Here is a 17,932-nt window from a genome sequence, read left to right on the forward strand (position 1 = left end):
TCCTCCTCCATCTCCAACTTAAATGGGACAGCCGCAGCCATCTTCCCTCACAAAACTGGTGAAAAAGCACCTCTGGAGTAGATTTTCGTTTCTTTAAGTGGTGAGGGTTCAGATGGGATTCCATATGACTCCTCCTCCGAGAAGTAATGTGAATCCTCATCTGACTCCCAAGAGCAGTCCCAATCAGACTCTTCCTCAATGAGGATCAGGAGATTAAGTCTGTACCAGCCTCGACCTAGTGGAACAATGTCCATTCTCCGAAGAGCTTCAAAGAGCAGTCTTTCCCTCAGACTCCAGGAGAAGCTTCCTCTTCTGATGTAGGAGGGGACACTACATGCCCAGACTGACTCAGATACTTTACGAAGTGTCAATACCGAGATCTGGGAGCCGGCATCAACGGAGCCTCAGAGAGGGCCTGGGGCTGTTCCACTTGGGGTGCAGGCACCCTCAATGCCAACGCAGGAGCTCTGCAGCAAGTGTGCCAGCACTTCTCAGAGCATGCTCTGGAACCACTTGTCAAAGGTGAGCATTGGCAAAGGCAAGGGAGCCGAGGCAGTCTAAGAAGGTACCGATGCCAACCATTGGCAGGGACCTGACCACTCGACAGGTGAACCGGTGCTGCTTCCACAGGGGGGGTAGCAATCCTCCCAATGCTGGTGCTTCTCAAGTATTGGAGAGTCCGATGCTCAGTGTTCCTAGCACTGTGCCTTGGGGAAGACCAATGCCTATGCTTCTTGGGCTTCCCCCGATGCACACAGCTTCAGTCACCTGGTGCCGACAAGGACGCCACCGAATCAGTGCAACTCCTCAGTGTCAGGTCCAATGTTGACCGATCCCAGGGTCTGCTAATAGCACCCGGTGTCAAGGCAGGTGGAGACCCACTCGATGCCAGTGCACTCCCAGTGGATGCCAATGTCGGAGCAGCCACAGAGGTTGATGCCACCAGTGCTGAAGACGATGGTCTGGCCTTCAAAGAGCCATTTCAGCCAGAAGCACCCTCTCGGTTCTTACCTGCATATGCAAACAGAGATGATTTGGCCCAAGGCGCACCAATTTAAGCCACTAGGGCTCTTCTTGGACATCAAAAAAAGGAATCTCAGATAAATTAACTCCTCAATCTTGAATCACGAAAAAGGGGAAGTGTTCAAATTGAGGTCAAAGCTACGGCCTAATTGTGCAGTCACTCACAAAAATTAAAGGAAACTTAAGTGCTGAAAATAAGCTAAAAAATAACAGGCAAGAGGAGAAAACACGAAAAAAAAATAAGGAAAATGAAAAAAATACCTGCACGGGAAGGCACTCACTTGAATATGTAGAACAGCATGAGGGATAGAACACAGAATGCATCCTCTCAGCTCCACAGAAAAACAAAGACTGAAGGGCCCGCTCATGCTCGGTGGAACGCTGCTAGAAAATTCTACTCTGTAAGCTAGTAAGCATCTGCACCGGGCTCCATCGGGATGACTTCACCCACGTGTGAGAATAAGAAGGCCTGCTTGTCCTCTGAGAAAGAAGCATTATATTCTTGGTCTTATTTCCTATCCCTTTCCTAACAATTCCTAGCATCCTCTTTGCTTTATTGGCTGCTGCCACACACTGGGCAGAAGATTTCTGCATATTGCCTACAATGACACCTAAATCTTTTCCTTGGGTGCTGACTCCTAAGGTGGACCCTAGCATCAGGTAACTATGATTCAGATTATTCTTCCCAATGGGCATCACTTTGCATTTGTCCAAATTAAATTTCAACGGCTATTTGGATGCCCAGCTACACCAGTGAAGAGTCCGGCCCCGTAATGAGTTTATTTTCTTTTGACAATGCTGCTGCGCTCTGTACACACCTGAATGCAAAAACTTGCAGTATATGTTCTTTCACAGCTGAGCACTGCTATAGAGTCAAATTAAAGATAAATGCTGTCAATTCTCCTAGTAAGAGTCATGACCTACTCTGAGCCACAGTTACATGGCAAAGGCCACGGATAATAATGATGAATCTTTGCAGGCAGACAGATGGGGAAAAATACAAAAATAAGAACTTCCATGAGTAGCCTGATTTGGAGCACTGCTTAGTTACAAATATTCTTAGCTGAAAGCACAGGAAGGGACCTAAGCAATGAACAGACTCCCAGAGGGACTGTATCATATTCTTGCTATTACTAGGATTTAATTTACTTATCTCCAATTTAGCTCATTGTTTTGTTTTATTTTAAATGTGAATTATGCTGACATTTGGTAATTTTACTATTGTTATGCTGTTAATAGAATGTACGTTTTTTTTATATTTCAAGATTAGAAGCTACTAGGAAGGGAGCTTTTTAGAAATTTAGCTCCAAGTTTTTGAAATGTCCTCCCTCAGGGTTTTTGACATACTGAGGCTTTAGCTCAGTTTAAGTGTTTGCTTAAAGATTATTCTTCTCAAGCTTTATGGAAGGTTGTCAGCTTGGATTATTTGTTTTACTTAATGCTTTATGAATGAGATGATTGTTCTCTGTGTTTGTGCTACCTTATTTTTAATGAGTTTTCTTTTCTTTTGATTTTTATTATAAACTGCTGTAATTGCTTTGGTGGGTAAGAAGCAGTTTATCAAATCTAATAACTATAAAACTAACTATAAACTATATAGAGGAGGAGTGGCCTAGTGGTTAGGGTGGTGGATTCTGGTCCTGGGGAACCGAGTTCGATTCCCACTTCAGGCACAGGCAGCTCCTTGTGACCCTGGGCAAGTCACTTAACCCTCCATTGCCCCAGGTATAAATAAGTACTACTACTACTTAACATTTCTAAAGTGCTACTAGGGTTACGCAGCACTGTACAATAACAGAGGGACGGTCCCTGCTCAAGGAGCTTACAATCTAAGAGACAAGTGAACGGACAGTCCGATAGGGGCGGTCAAATTGGGGCAGTCTGGATTTAGTGAATGGTAAGAGTTAGGTGCCGAATGCAGCATTGAAGAGGTGGGTTTTAAGCAAAGACTTGAAGATGGGCAGGGAGGGGGCTTGGCGTATATGTAAGCCGCATTGAGCCTGCCATGAGTGGGAAAGCACGGGGTACAAATGTAACAAAAATAACAAAACAAATATCAAGCTATACTGTTATTCACTGTCTTGTTTGAATCTCTTCATAAAGGCAGTTAATACATCCTTAAAAAAACATATAGGCTGGATAGAAGGGGGAGGGGAGGACAAGAGAGAAGGGAGATGCTGGTCTTGGGGGAGGAAAGACAAGAGGGGATCGGGGACAGGAAGGAAGGAGGAATAAGGGGAGAAGCTGAACATGAGGAGGGATAGGGACAGAGAGGTGGTGTTGGACAAGAATAAAATACAGGGGGAGGGGGGGAGATGCTCAACATGGCAGAAAGATAGGGGCAGGGAAACAGAGGGAAGCTAAAAGACAAGATGGATATGGACAGAGAAGAAATGCCAAATGGACCAGGAGACCCTGGCAAAAGAATTAAGGGAAGACAGAGAAAACTGTAAACCAGAGACATGATTATAAAACTTAAACCACCAAAGGGAGGAAAAACGAAATTTTATTTTCTAATTTATTTAGTGGCCTTAAAGGACTGAATTGAAAAATCTGATTCATGAGTCGAATCATTTTGGGTTGAATTGGACAGCACTACTGTCCATAGGAAGAATTATGCAAATAGATAAAGGCATTATTTGACACTCCAATTTCCTTCTCCTCATGTTATGATCTATAAAATTGAACTCTCGTTTATTTTCATATTCAGCTACAAAATGGTGGAATAATCTACCTCAATCTCAAATTTTTATTTTCATTCTAGATTTGTACAACAATTTTGAAACACTGAGCAAAAATGGGTTAAGTAGCTTCCCTTGCTGCCAACTTGGGGGAGGGAAGTACACAACAGATAGGGAACTGAGCAGACAGTGCTGCAGTATCTGAAAGAAAGGAAGTGGCCTAATGCCCACAGTGGTCATCTCATTCACCCCTCACTCTCCCTTCTCTACTACTTCAAATTAAGGTCACTAGACAGCCCTGATTTTCAGAGAATGTTCCCAACTGCATGGAGGTCTTGTACCTCATGTCCCCAATTCACTCAAAGCTCCCTCCACACAGTGGCTCCTTTATCTAGCTAGGCAGTGTTGTCCTTCTTGCTGCTATAAAGACAAACTTTAAAGTGCCCTGGGGAGACTTCCAGGCCCAGTGCTCTGCCAGCATCCCACTCCCACGGAAACAGGAAGTCTGCGTCAAGGACAGAAGTCTCCAGTGTGCTTTAAAATTTCTATTAGGGCTATCCTTGCCTTTGCTGCCTAGCCAGATAATAGCAAAATATCTATACAAATATGAATGTAGGTTTTTTTATGTATATCTGTAAAAGTGGAGTAAAGTCTCATATAGATAACACGAAGAGAATAATTTTCTCACTCAATAACTGAATGTATAATTCGTGTATACGATTTTAATCATTGACCTAACCTCCACCAACCTTTATTATTTAATAATAATAAAGGTTGGTGGAGGTTAAGTCAATGGTTAAAATCGTATACACGAATTATACATTCAGTTATTGAGTGAGAAAATTATTCTCTTCGTGTTATCTATATGAGACTTTACTCCACTTTTACAGATATACATAAAAAACCTACATTCATATTTGTATAGATATTTTGCAATTTTTCTACACTCGACGGAGTGCTGGCTTAGTTTTTTGTTAGCCAGATAATAGAGCAGCAACTTTAGGGAGGGAGTGAGGTGGAGATGCAGGAGTGCAAGGGAGAGGTGGATCCCGAGGGGAGAAGTGAGTATGTCAGGAGCAAGAGAGTATGAAAAGGAAGACAGCACCCATAGGATGAATGGAAAAAAATGTGGGAATAAAATGCCGGAAGAGAACGAGATTTAGAAGAGAGCTTATGAGAAAAAAGAAGAAATAGGAAAGGTCAGGAAAGACAGGAAAAGGGGAGAGCATCAAGAGAAATGGGCACAAACATATAAGGAAAAGGATTAAATTATTCATATCTGAATAACAGAAACAAAGGAGGAAAGGGGGGGAAATGGGACTTGATATACCGCTTTTCTGAGGTTTTTGCAACTACATTCAAAGTGGTTTACATATATTCAGGTACCTATTTTTGTACAAGGAACAAAGCTAAAACAGGAAAGGAGGAAGACACCACAGAAAGGAACAGATAAGATCAGACACTGAGAAGAGAGATGCTTAACAAAATAATATTTTTATTATTTAATAGATACCTCATCAGCGTAAAATACCATGGGACAAAGATCAAAGTTTCAGAACCTGAAGAGAAGTCCCACATAATGTTTATATGTTGAACACCTGGATTTTATAAACTGATTTGTTTTTCACTGCATGCATAATTCTCTTCTTTGTGGGACATACCAGCCAGCCTGATACTAGACCCTAAACAGTAAGCAACTTAAAAAAAGTACTTTTAAGATATAGCCTACTAAAAGTATTCTGTTATATGGTGGAAGTCTCTCCACCCACTCTGCTTGTGTGTCCCAGACTTGAAAAGCAAAGCACTGGCAACCCTACTGAAATGTACCTTTGTCACTGGACCATTCCCTGAATATCTGAAGTGGGCATTCGTCTTCATCAAGTATAGTCTCTTTAGCACCTCTATCAGATTGCTGGACTCCTGATGGAAGCATAACCTAAAAAGAAAATCATATAAGATTTAATACAGATCAATAGTTGGGTGCTAGTAGAAAACCATTAAGGTGGTGGTTTTTAAACCCATTTTTGCACCAAGAACCTTCTAAGAATCTGATGAAGACTATTATCTTCTGTATAAAAACACTAGTAGTAGTAGTTTTTTTTATTTGTATTGGACTATATCATATCGTATTTTTTTTTTTTTAACGGAGCCAGCGGGAGGGGGGAGAAAAGGAGGGACCTGGCACCACCAGGTTTGCACTTGCTCAAAAGAGCCCTCAACCCCAGGCACTCAACAAAACCTAAAAATTAGGCTTGGAGGCCTAGCCAGAGCTGCTGCTGTGTGTGACCACCACCTGCTGAGATAGAGAACATACTGAGGAGTTTCCGGCAGCACATGACCACATATAGGGAGGCAAAAGTTTGCTCTCTATCTCCACCTGCTGGTAGATGGACACAACCCACCAGTCTATGGATTGATCAGCTTGATGATATGGAATAGTAGTTTTTTTTATTTGTATTGGACTATATCATATCGTATTTTTGTAATCTGCTTTAATACTTTTGTGCATGGAAGTAATCAACTAATAAATCAAATTTATATATACTTTGGGTTTATTTGCAGGTATGAGCTCACAGACCCTATGGTAGCTCTGCCCCTTCCTCTGATATAGTGGCTTCGTTACCAAAATAACCAGTGCTAAGGGCGGTGGCAGGGTTTGATAAGCTGGTGATTTTTGAGTTTTCACGTTTCTTTTCATGGTGGTATTTAGTGGGTGATAGTAATAGTGTCAGGAAAATTGATTATAGACGCAAATCAAAGCTTTTTCAGGAAAGACAAAAGCAGTTATCATAACTGAAAAATCTAGAAATCTCCCAGGCACAATCTCAATTTCTAGCAATATTTAAGGTGGTCATTTCAGAAGAATTAGGCAACATTTACATGTGTGTAAAAACAAAAAAAAAAAAAAGCTGATGTTTGCATTCGTCTTGCACTAATTAGAAAAGAAAGACGGAACTCCAAAAGACAGCCGGCCTGGTTGAAAAGTGAGATGAAGGAAGCTATTAGGGCTAAAAGAAACGCCTTCAGAAAATGGAAGAAGGAACCGTCTGAAAATAACAAGAAGCAGCATAAGGAGTGTCAAAGCAAATGCAAGGCGCAGATAAAGAAGGCCAAGAGGGATTACGAAAAAAAAAGATAGCATTAGAGGCAAAAAAAACATAGTAAAAATTTTTTTTTTTTTGGTATATTAAAAGCAGGAAGCTGGCAAAAGAATCGGTTGGGCCGCTGGATGACCGAGGGGTAAAAGGGGCGATCAAAGAAGACAAAGACGTAGCAGAGAGATTGAATTAATTCTTTGCTTCGGTCTTCACCAAGATTTGGGTGGGATACCGGTGTCGGAAATGATATTTCAAGCGGATGAGTCAGAGAAGCTTACTGACTTCACGGTAAACCTGGAGGACGTAACGGGGCAGTTCAGCAAACTGGAGAGTAGCAAATCTCCTGGACCAGATGGTATTCATCCTAGAGTACTGATAGAACTGAAAAATGAGCTTGCGGAGCTACTGCTAGTGATATGCAATTTATCCTTAAAATCGAGCATGGTACCGGAAGATTGGAAGGTGGCCAATGTTAACACCCATTTTTAAAAAAGGTTCCAGGGGAGATCCAGGAAATTATAGACGCGAGTCTGACATCGGTGCCGGGGAAAATGGTACAGGCTATTATTAAAAACAAAATTACAGAGCACATCCAAGGACATGGATTACTGAGACCGAGTCAGCATGGCTTTTGTGTGGGGAAATCTTGCCTGACCAATTTACTTCAATTATTTGAAGGAGTAAACAAACATGTGGACAAAGGGGAGCCGGTTGATATTGTGTATCTGGATTTTCAAAAGGCGTTTGACAAGGTACCTCATGAAAGGCTACAGAGGAAATTGGAGGGTCATGGGATAGGAGAAAATGTCCTATTGTGGATTAAAAACTGGTTGAAGGATAGGAAACAGAGAGTGGGGTTAAATGGGCAGTATTCACAATGGAGAAGGGTAGTTAGTGGGGTTCCTCAGGGGTCTGTGCTAGGACCGCTTCTTTTTAATATATTTATAAATGATTTAGAGATGGGAGTAACTAGCGAGGTAATTAAATTTGCTGATGACACAAAGTTATTCAAAGTCGATAACTCGCGACAGGATTGTGAAAAATTACAGAAGGACCTTACAAGACTAGGAGACTGGGCAGCTAGATGGCAGATGACGTTTAATGTGAGCAAGTGCAAGGTGATGCATGTGGGGAAAAAGAACCCGAATTATAGCTATGTCATGCAAGGTTCCACGTTAGGAGTTACGGACCAAGAAAGGGATCTGGGTGTCGTCATCGATAATACACTGAAACCTTCTGCTCAGTGTGCTGCTGCAGCTCGGAAAGCGAATAGAATGTTGGGTATTATTAGGAAAGGTATGGAAAACAGGTGTGAGGATGTTATAATGCCGTTATATCGCTCCACGGTGCAACCGCACCTTGAGTATTGTGTTCAATTCTGGTCGCCGCATCTCAAGAAAGATATATCAGAACTGGAAAAAGTGCGGCGAAGAGCGACTAAAATGATAGCGGGGATAGGACTAGGGGGCATGCGATGAAACTACAGTGTAGTAAATTTAAAACAAATCAGAGAAAATTTTTCTTCACCCAACGGGTAATTAAACTCTGGAATTCGTTGCCGGAGAACGTGGTGAAGGCGGTTAGCTTGGTAGAGTTTAAAAAGGGGTTAGACGGTTACGTAAAGGACAAGTCCATAAACCACTACTAAATGGACTTGGGAAAAATCCACAATTCCAGGAACAACATGTATAGAATGTTTGTACGTTTGGGAAGCTTGCCAGGTGCCCTTGGCCTGGATTGGCCGCTGTCGTGGATAGGATGCTGGGCTTGATGGACCCTTGGTCTTTTCCCAGTGTGGCATTACTTATGTACTATTGGAGTCAGAGAGACACCTTTACTTCAGACCCCCTGCAAGTCATCTGAAGACAACTCTCCGCAGACCTTTCTGGCAATTAGGAAGCCGCATTGAACCTGCTATGTGTGGGAAAGCGCGGGGTACAAATGTAATAATTAAAAAAAATAAAATAACCAATTTTTGGTGCTAAACCTTTGTGGCTAGACTTTTGAAGCTGCTGTTGAGGGAACACGAAGACTGAGTCAGCAAGAGTTGACTACAATACTCTCCCATAAGGGAATCCTGGCCTGTTGGGGAGGGAGGGAGCAAAGTGGCTTTGGCAGCAGACTAGCTGTTCAGTGTTTCAGTTCTTATATGGATAAATTGCAACTCTTCTTTTCTCCTTTATCTCATACAATTGTGTACTTAGCAAACCACGGTGTTTGGCCACTCCTAACAGTGGTATATCAACGTCTAAATAAACTGAATAGAGATCACAGAAAGAGGAAGACGGGCAATAATATCTGGAAAAGCTAAAAGCTGGTAAACTGGTCAGGTAAGCAAAGATGCAAATGAAAGTGGAAAAAAAGTCCCTACAGTAATACAGGGTGACAAAGTCATTTTAGATTTTAAGATATTTTACTGATAGAAGTACAAAAATGGCATTGAGGCTGAAAGGTAGTAATATTTATAAGTTGAAGATAAAAGCAGAATTGCTTAAATATCTGTTCTGTGCTTACAGATGAAGTGCCAGGAGTAGGACTGCAGAAGATAAACAAAAAGAAATGGAAGTGAAGCAGACGGAACAATTTTCAGAAGAGTGTTTGTGAGGAGCTAGCTTAACTATAGGTAGACAAAACGATGGGACCAGAAAGGATGAATGAAAGTGTTCTGAAGGAACTTAGGAAAGTTCTGACAGCTCCCTTGTCTGACCTTTTCTAAGCCTTAGTTGAGTGTGATTCCAGAGGATAGGAGAAAATGTAGATGCAGTACCTCTCCACATAAGGAGGAGCTTGGGAACTACAGGCTGGTTAGTTCACGGTGAGAACATTAATGGAAGTACTTCTAAAATGAGGATAGTGTAGTTTCTGGAATCCAATGGTTTGCAGAACCCAAGGTAGTATGGTTTTACTTGAGATAGGACTTGTCAGATCAACTTAATTTTTTTTAACTGGGTGACCAGCAGGTGGATTGAGGGAGAGCACTGGACATGGTGCACTTATTTACAGTTTATTTTGAAATTCAATATGCTGCATATTCTGGCAACCTGGTGAGGGCTGTTTACAACAAATAAAATATTAGAAAGAAATTGAAAAAAATTAAAGGAAAGTTCGTCAGACACAGAAGAAACATCCTCCAAATCAGTGTAAATGCAAGCAAGCAGACTACCTGGTTGGTGCACCAGCACGTGTCTGAACGCCTTATAGAAAAGAAACATGGGTTTTTAGGGCCGTTTTGAACTTTGTAACAATGTTCCTTATGAATATCTAGAGTTAGGTCGATACAAAGCTTTGAGACAAAAAGTAAAAATTTGATTGCTGAATTAATGATAGGCTAATTGGGGGCTGGGCAACACTAGACAATAGGAATCTACTGATCTTAAAGTCCTTGTTTAGGGAAGTGTCAAGGATGAGAGGTAGACCCACATGGTATGCCCAGTGGGTCAAGCAGATAATTTTAAAGAGAACTCAATAGTTAAACAGTAGTCAATGCAAACAAATGCAGAGAGGTGTGAATTGAACAAACTTTCAAGTACGGCAAAGAAGTCTTGCAGCCAAGTTTTGGAGAGTCTGCAAGCGCTTTTATTGCTCAGAAGTGATACCAGCATAGATAACGTTACAGTAGTCTATCTGGGATATTAGAAATGCTTATATAAGGGTGTCATATGCACTCAACAAAAATATATAGGCAGTGCAGTCTGCACAGGGATAAAAAGCCAGATTTGACTACCTTGGAAATTTTCACCAGAAAGAAGGAACAGGTACTATTGGTAGGTAGGATAAGCCTAGTGAGCATTAAAGGCTGGGGCAGAAGCCCTGCTATCCAGAAAGCCACCGTCTTGTCGGGGTTCAGCATTAATCTGTTCTTTTAGTCTTTAGCAAGTGAATCAAGCCAGGATTGCAGTGGATTGAGAATATTGATGGGTGAGGTAGGAAAGTTAAGTAGGATATCGGAGGACAGAAAGACCTTAATGTTTTGTGACCGGATAAGGGCTGCCAGGGAACTCAGGTCAATGTTGAATAGGAGGGGTGAGAAAATAGATCCCTGTGGGATACCACAAGTGATGAGGTGAGAAGACATCTCAGAACAGAAACTGACAGAGAAAGAGCAACCCTGCAGAAAAGTAAACCAGTTGAGAACTGACCCAGAAAATCCAATCTGAGACAGTTGGGAAAGGAGTAATCACCTAAATCAAAAGCAGCCGAGATATTAAGGAGACAACTAAAGCAATATTACTCTTGTCCAGAACTGCATGGTGCTCACTAAGGAAAGCAGCTATCACAGCTTCAGTGTTGTGGTACTGACAGAAACCAGCCTGTCTTGGATGTAAAACAGAGAATTGTTCAACATGTGATGCAAGCTGCTCAAAGTCCACCTTTTCAAGGAGTTTAGGGAGGCAACGGATTAGAAACTGTACGGGGTCCAGTGATGGTTTCTTTCAACAGTGTTCAAATCACTACTTTCTTCCACGAAGAGGGAAACTGACATGAGGTTAAGCTAATCTGAATTAGGGTAAGCACAGGGAGAAAAGCCCTTGCTGGGTGGACTTCAGCCAGGAGAAAAGAACTACATCCTGCACATTGTAGGCCTCATGGAGGATAGAAGAGTTGAAAGTGATGATGGGTAGGTATTGTAAATGATGACCATTGAAGGCAAATGGAAGAGAGTGAGCAAAGAATTTGTTGGAGACTGGGACGAGATATTCCCATACTAATGTAGGATCTGAGAAGGAGTTTTGGAGATGTTTAGGCTGAGATGAAGCAATGGGCCAAAGCATCAGCTAATGGTACCTCAGTGGCAACAGAGTTGAGAGGTTTCTAGAGAAGGCACAAGGTTAAAACAAAGACACATAGAAGGATTAGATAAGAGTAGTATCTGACTATGGTCTGTTTAAGATGGAAGTTACCAAACCAAGCCTTTGACACTGCTCTGTATGAGCAACTTATAAACAGAAGGCACATTGTGTGGGCCTTATGACTAGGTTAGGAACAGGTTCAATGGAAGGCAACAGAAGGTAGTGGTATAGCAGTTCACTCTGAGGAAAAGGCTGTTACCAGTGCTATGTCAGAGATTGGTTCTTTGTCCAGTTTTCACATTGTTGTGATCAATACTACAGAAGGGTGAACTGGTAAAGTTAATCTCCTCACAGATACCAAAATCTGCAGTAGGGTAAATGCCTCAGATGGTGTGGATAATATGAGATATGATCTAGTGAAACCTGAAAAATAATCTAAAATTTGGCTTCTAAGTTTTAATGCTAAAGAAACTAAGAAAAAAAGGTGTCATGAATTTGGCCTGCAAAACCCTAAGGAAGCAGTAAAGTATAAGAGGAAGAGCAGAACTTGGTAGTTATATCTGATCACTCTAAGGTGGCCAAACAAGTAGAAAAGGCTACGGCAAGTCAGAAGCACGCCTGGATGCATAGGGAGAGAATGGCAACAAGTGGGGGGGGGGGGGGGGGGGGGAGGTTATAGTACCTCCATGGAAATCTCTGCTGAGAACTCATGAATACTATGCACTTTCAAGTGTACCTTAAATAACTTTGTTCTGATCACATGATATGCTGAGCAGATGTGGTCACATTTTACCTTGGCTCTGCTGTGCCCCTGCCCCCCCCCCCTTCAGAAGAAGTCTTTTTACTGTTAACTCACACTATCCTGGAAAGCAATAGGTTAATGGACAAATATATTCTGAAACCATTTCACGGCATGGTGAATAAGGTGGCAAAAAGGATAAAGGTATGGCCTGCAGATGACAAGACAAAGCCCTAGAATTAGTAACTTATTGATTAAGTAGGTAATGGAGGCAGAAATCTGAGCCCTGGACAGAAAATTTGACAAAACAGAGCAACTGAGCGCTGTCACAACCGCTCTGGTAGATATTGGTAGAAGAGTGACAAGCAGGAACAGATCTCCACTGTGGAATAATCCATGAATGGGTCCCTCTGTGAATTATGTTTGTTTAGCGCTGCGTACGCCTTGTAGCGCTATAGAAATGCTAAATAGTAGTAGTAGTAGGGCACAGAGTGTGTGTGAGTTTAGATCTAGCAGATGCTTAGCATATGCTGCACCCCTCAGAAGAGGGCTATCATACGTATCCCAGGTCCATGGACTACTATTCCAAATTGATTACCTATTGGTCCACCAAGGGGTCATATGCAGAGCAGCAGTAGCAACTATCAGATGCTTTGAAATTTCAGATCACACTTCTTTGATTAGATGCTGAGAGCAAACAAAAGGGACATGTTTCCTTAAAGACTCCCAGCTATCTACAAGATAGTTTAGGCTTTCAAAACTACTTGCTAGATAGACGGAACAAATATTGTACTTATACAGCAAAGCATGTGGAAGGTCCAATCCTGTTTTGGGAGGCTACTAAGGCAAGCCTCAGAGAAGAAATAGTGTTTGTAACCAACAGGAAAATGCACTGGCTGCTAATATGTTGAGGACAGATGTGTGAGTATATAAAGCACTGGGCGTGCACACTAAGACAAACAGAACTCGATTTGTGATAGGTTCAGGAGGCATTGAACAATCTTATACAAGTGTACCATGAAGTATCATTTTGGTACGTATTGGGGGGGGGGGGGAATAAAAGCAGCTCACATGTTGGCACAACTGAGAAAACATTGGGAAGATGCAAAGCATCTGCAAGGGCAGAATAATTATGGTAACCTAGGCAGTAGAAATGTCTAAGATTTTGGGGGAATTTTTCCCACACTTTGTATTCCTCCAAACAAATGAGGTTGAGAAAGGAAATCTAGAAATACCTAGTAAGGTGAGAGCTTCCCAAACTTTCCAGAGAAGCTATATAAGATTTAATTGCCCCAATAACTGCTGGGGAAGATCAGCAGGCAATTAAGACAGTGTCCCCTCAGTGCAAAAAGCCCTGGAATTTGTTATTCATTGATGCAGAAGGAAATAGAGGCAGTAGTCTGGGCCCTGTACAGAAAATTTCACAAATATAATTGAAAGTTCAAGCCACCCCCTCTCTCCCTACCCACCCACATGGATTTAGTGCAGGCTTTTATAAGATTTTGAGTCTTAAGATACTGGACCTTTCGTAGGCTTATTTTGATGTTGTGACCGAGTATGAGCAACAAGAGGCTACTAACCAGACATTGATCAAATCAATTCTATGCTACTTAAGATATATAAACCCATTTCTTAATCCAGACAAAGTTGTTTGCCAAAGTGTGGGAGGACCAGCTAGCAAAAGTCATCCCAACAGTTAGTAAGGAAAGAACAGGTAGGTTTGAGGGCAACAGGCAGTAGTAATGTTTACAAGCTCATCACAGCTGTGGAGCATTGTGGAACAAAAGAAATACCAGTTACAGCATCAGCCTTGACGTTGAAAAGGTATTTGACTGTGTGCAGTGGGCTTTCCTTGTACAAAATTGTGGGTTGCTATGAAATTAAAGCTTTTAATATGCAAAGACACCTAAACACAGTTCAATAATCCCTCAACAGCAGTTCACGTAAAAGAGATGAATATTACATTTGTTAACTTGGTCCAAACTTTCTACTGTATGGTGTAATCATTGGGTCTCAGAAGAGCAAACCGGACTTGGCTTTCCTTGAAAAAGTTTCTAAATAAAGAATTTTTGGAAAAAAAGGGGGCGTGTAATACACAGAGGATTACTATATGGGAAGAGAATAGAATATAAAGTACTTCCAGTCAAGTAAAATGTAATTGATGCACACACAAAGCATAGAGGAGGATAACCTGCACTAAAACCAGCATGTACAACTATGACCACCTTTCTGAGCAGGCTGGATAGACCATGCTAGTCCTTATTTGCCATCATCATTAACTATATTACTAGGGATTTCCTGCCAGACATTTGCTAATGCCTTTTTTGTAAGAAGGTTCAGATTACTACAGATTTTTTTTTTTTTTTTTTTTGTAATGTTGATCTCCCTTTTGTTGACGACTTGAAACCAGCTTGTCAGACTGAATTTTCTCCTGGATTACCACTGCAAGTAGAAAATAAATTTATGGGTTTAAAATTCCTCACTATGCCCTCTAGATTGATTATCTAGTGCATTAAAAGTTCTGATACATGGTTTTGCAGGGACAGTAGCAAATCTACTTAATAAATCTATCATCGAAGGGTGCATTCCAGATATTTTAAAATGTGCTGCTGCTTGCCATTATTACAAAAAGTGAGAAAGTGTAAATTTAACATTTTTCTGTTTCTTGCAAAGATTTGATAAAGTTATGCTACAGCATTTACAGGAGTTTTTGGATGATCACAAGTTACTGACTTTTTTCAGTTTAGGTTCAGACCTAAATATTTGACTGAAAAACATTTCTACTTTTGATTCTAATTGAGCTGATTTTGGCTGTGGGCTCAGTATTTGATGGTGATAATGGATATTACTGTTGATTTTGATATGGTTCACTATGAACTATTGTTGAATCACATGAAAATATTGGTACCGAGGGTAAGGTTCCAGCTTAGTTCACTTTTCTTTCAAACTGTTGTTTCTGTGTACAAGTCAAATCCAATTATTCTGATTGGCTGAGTTATTGCAGGGCTCTGCTTTATCTGCTGTCCTTTTTAATATTTACATGATCCCCATCTATTATTGACTTTAGGGGTACAACAGATTGTATGCGGACAACTTGCATTGTACCCCTCCCCCCCCCCCCCCCCAATTACCAACACCACTAAAACTGAACTAAAATTTCTTGTAATTGGAACATGGATGAAGCAAACAGGTTTAAAATATATCAACAGCCCAATTTTTATTTCTGTCTGGACCTTCTTCTGCGAAATTTCCTCCTAAAGCGTGTATTGATGATTTAGAGATCCCAGTTGTTCAAGAAGTTAGATACTAAGGTATCTTAATAAATTCTCCTTACCACTATGGCCTCAGAAAAATACCATCCACAGCATCTTTTCAAATTACATTTCGTGATTGTTGTAACTTGACTCCTGAAAATTTTAGGTAAGTGAATCACAGGAAATGGGTCCCAACTGGACACAAAGTACACTAGTATGGTAAAATCAGCTTTATTGATAAAACTTGTATAAAAACCTGATGCAGTCATATTTCGGCAAATGCCTGCATCAGGGGAATGAAATCTGCAAGCATCATAAATATGAAATATGTACCAACAATTATATGAAATAAATATTGCAGAATAGAGTAATGTAAATACTATACTGGTGTGAAAATCAAATATAACATCTGATTAAAAATGGTCATATAAAATAACATAAATGTGCTAATATATACTGGCCAAGGATAGAATGAATGACAATGAATTAGATTATTAAAATGATAAACAATGAGTCAAAGGGTATAATGGAAATAAAATGAATATATCAACAATCTTTTATGTAATACAGAAATAATAATGGTGAAATTGCATGCAAACGTTAAAAAATGCTAAACATATATTGAGTTAATTTATCTATCTAGGTATAACAAAGCATACGAACATAGGTATAGTATTCAAATGTGCTAATTTGCATATGAAGCTGTATGAATTAATGTAGGTGTCAAAATAACTAAAACTACTTTATCAACTGGGTGCTAATGGTATCAAAAATATGCTTACCACTGCAAGTGCAAGTAAAATGGAAATAGAACTTCTGAACTGAAAGAGGCATATTAAAAATAAATTATATATATTGGAGTCTTCAGATACTGAATTGGTTGTGACGTCAACTTTGATTGCCACTGTTGTGTTGGCACCTGTTAAGAACTAGTTGATGAAAATGTTTCTTAAGAACAGAGATAAAACTTTTTTGGGACTGAAAATCCAAGTTTTTCCAGACGTCTCAAAGGAAACCCAGAAGAGACGGCAACAATTTTTGTTCATGAAGCCAGGGGGGTTCATCAGTTGGGGGCCACTTTCTTTTTGAGATACCCTTGTAAATGCATCATTAAGTACCAGTCAGTTAAATATGTTTTTTTTATCCCCCCAACTTACAACTTTTTTGTCAGCTAAAAGAATTATTGGGGTATCCCAATCATAGCTCTCTTTATATTTAATTAAACTGGTATCTTTAGGTTTGTCAGATGAAGCAAATTCCTACAATTTATCTTATAACTGAATTTCCATTGTTTAAATCTTGGATCTAAAATAGTGGACGAGTAATGACTGACAAAAAATTGATTTTTGGGTTTTTTTTTTTTTATATAAATGTATGTTGTTGTGTCAGCCTATACTTTTCTGTACATTTTGTTTGTGCTTGATTATATTTGAAATTTCAATAAAAAATAAAAATATAAAACAAAAAATCAGTTTAAAAGGTGAATAAAAAGGTGGTGACCTGACCTTTGACAATGGTAATTTTTTATTTTGGTACACTTATTTACATATGTGCCTTACAAGTGGCACAGAATGCTGCATGTTTGCCTTCAGTTTAGCTAAATTTGATCATATTTCTCCTGTACATATAAAGCTACATTGGTTGCTGATATATTAATACATAAGATTTTGAATAATGATGCTCCTCTCTCAATGTCTACTTTGCTTAGTATCTATTGTCCAAGCCATTGCCTAAGATCAGCTAAGAAACTACTCAATGTACCGGTTTCACAATATCAGGTTAGAGGAATATTGCTCTTCAATATTTTATGTAGAAGGCATTATATTATGGAATGCCCTTCCTGCAGAACTTTGAACTGTCACTTTAGAAAACAACTTAAGGCTTATTTAAGAAAGCTTTTACTGCTTAATTTGCACTATTATTGCTCTCAACAATGCTGACAATTATTTCTATTTAGTTTGGAGAGTTGCTTTGATATTTTTTATATTCTGTTGATTCAATTTGTGTTTTTATTATTCTATTGTTTTTAGTCAATGTATACTGTGTATGTTTACTACAACTAACCTAGTGTATATGCCTTCCTATGCTTGGCCTGTTACTACTAGGATAGTAGGAAAGTGTGGGATAGAAGATTTTAAAAAAGAAATAAAAGTTAGGGTTATTCATTTAACGTGATTAATCGCGTTAAACATTTTGGCAAACTAATAATTTTAACTCACTTAATCGCAGCATGCTCCTCTCTCCTATAAGGAAGAAGGGAAGAAGAAAAATGGCAGAAAGTTGAATATGAAAGATGTTACAGGGAAAGAAGTGAAGACGAGAAGAGCAAAGAAAAGAAACAGTGAGG

The 17,932-nt window shown here is 40.0% G+C and overlaps 1 protein-coding gene across 9 annotated transcripts in view; it reads right to left on the reverse strand.

Moving 5' to 3' along the window:
- Positions 1 to 17,932, reverse strand: part of AFDN (afadin, adherens junction formation factor) — a 414,469-nt gene that overhangs the window by 255,322 nt on the left and 141,215 nt on the right. For all 9 annotated transcript variants that reach the window (XM_030195932.1, XM_030195930.1, XM_030195924.1 and 6 more), the window contains exon 7: positions 5,532 to 5,640. In XM_030195932.1, the coding sequence (XP_030051792.1) occupies positions 5,532 to 5,640 (109 nt within the window). The remainder of the gene's footprint in view (positions 1 to 5,531; positions 5,641 to 17,932) is intronic.

Source organism: Microcaecilia unicolor, chromosome 3 (assembly GCF_901765095.1).
Source record: "Microcaecilia unicolor chromosome 3, aMicUni1.1, whole genome shotgun sequence".
NCBI classification, from domain to species: Eukaryota; Metazoa; Chordata; class Amphibia; order Gymnophiona; family Siphonopidae; genus Microcaecilia; species Microcaecilia unicolor.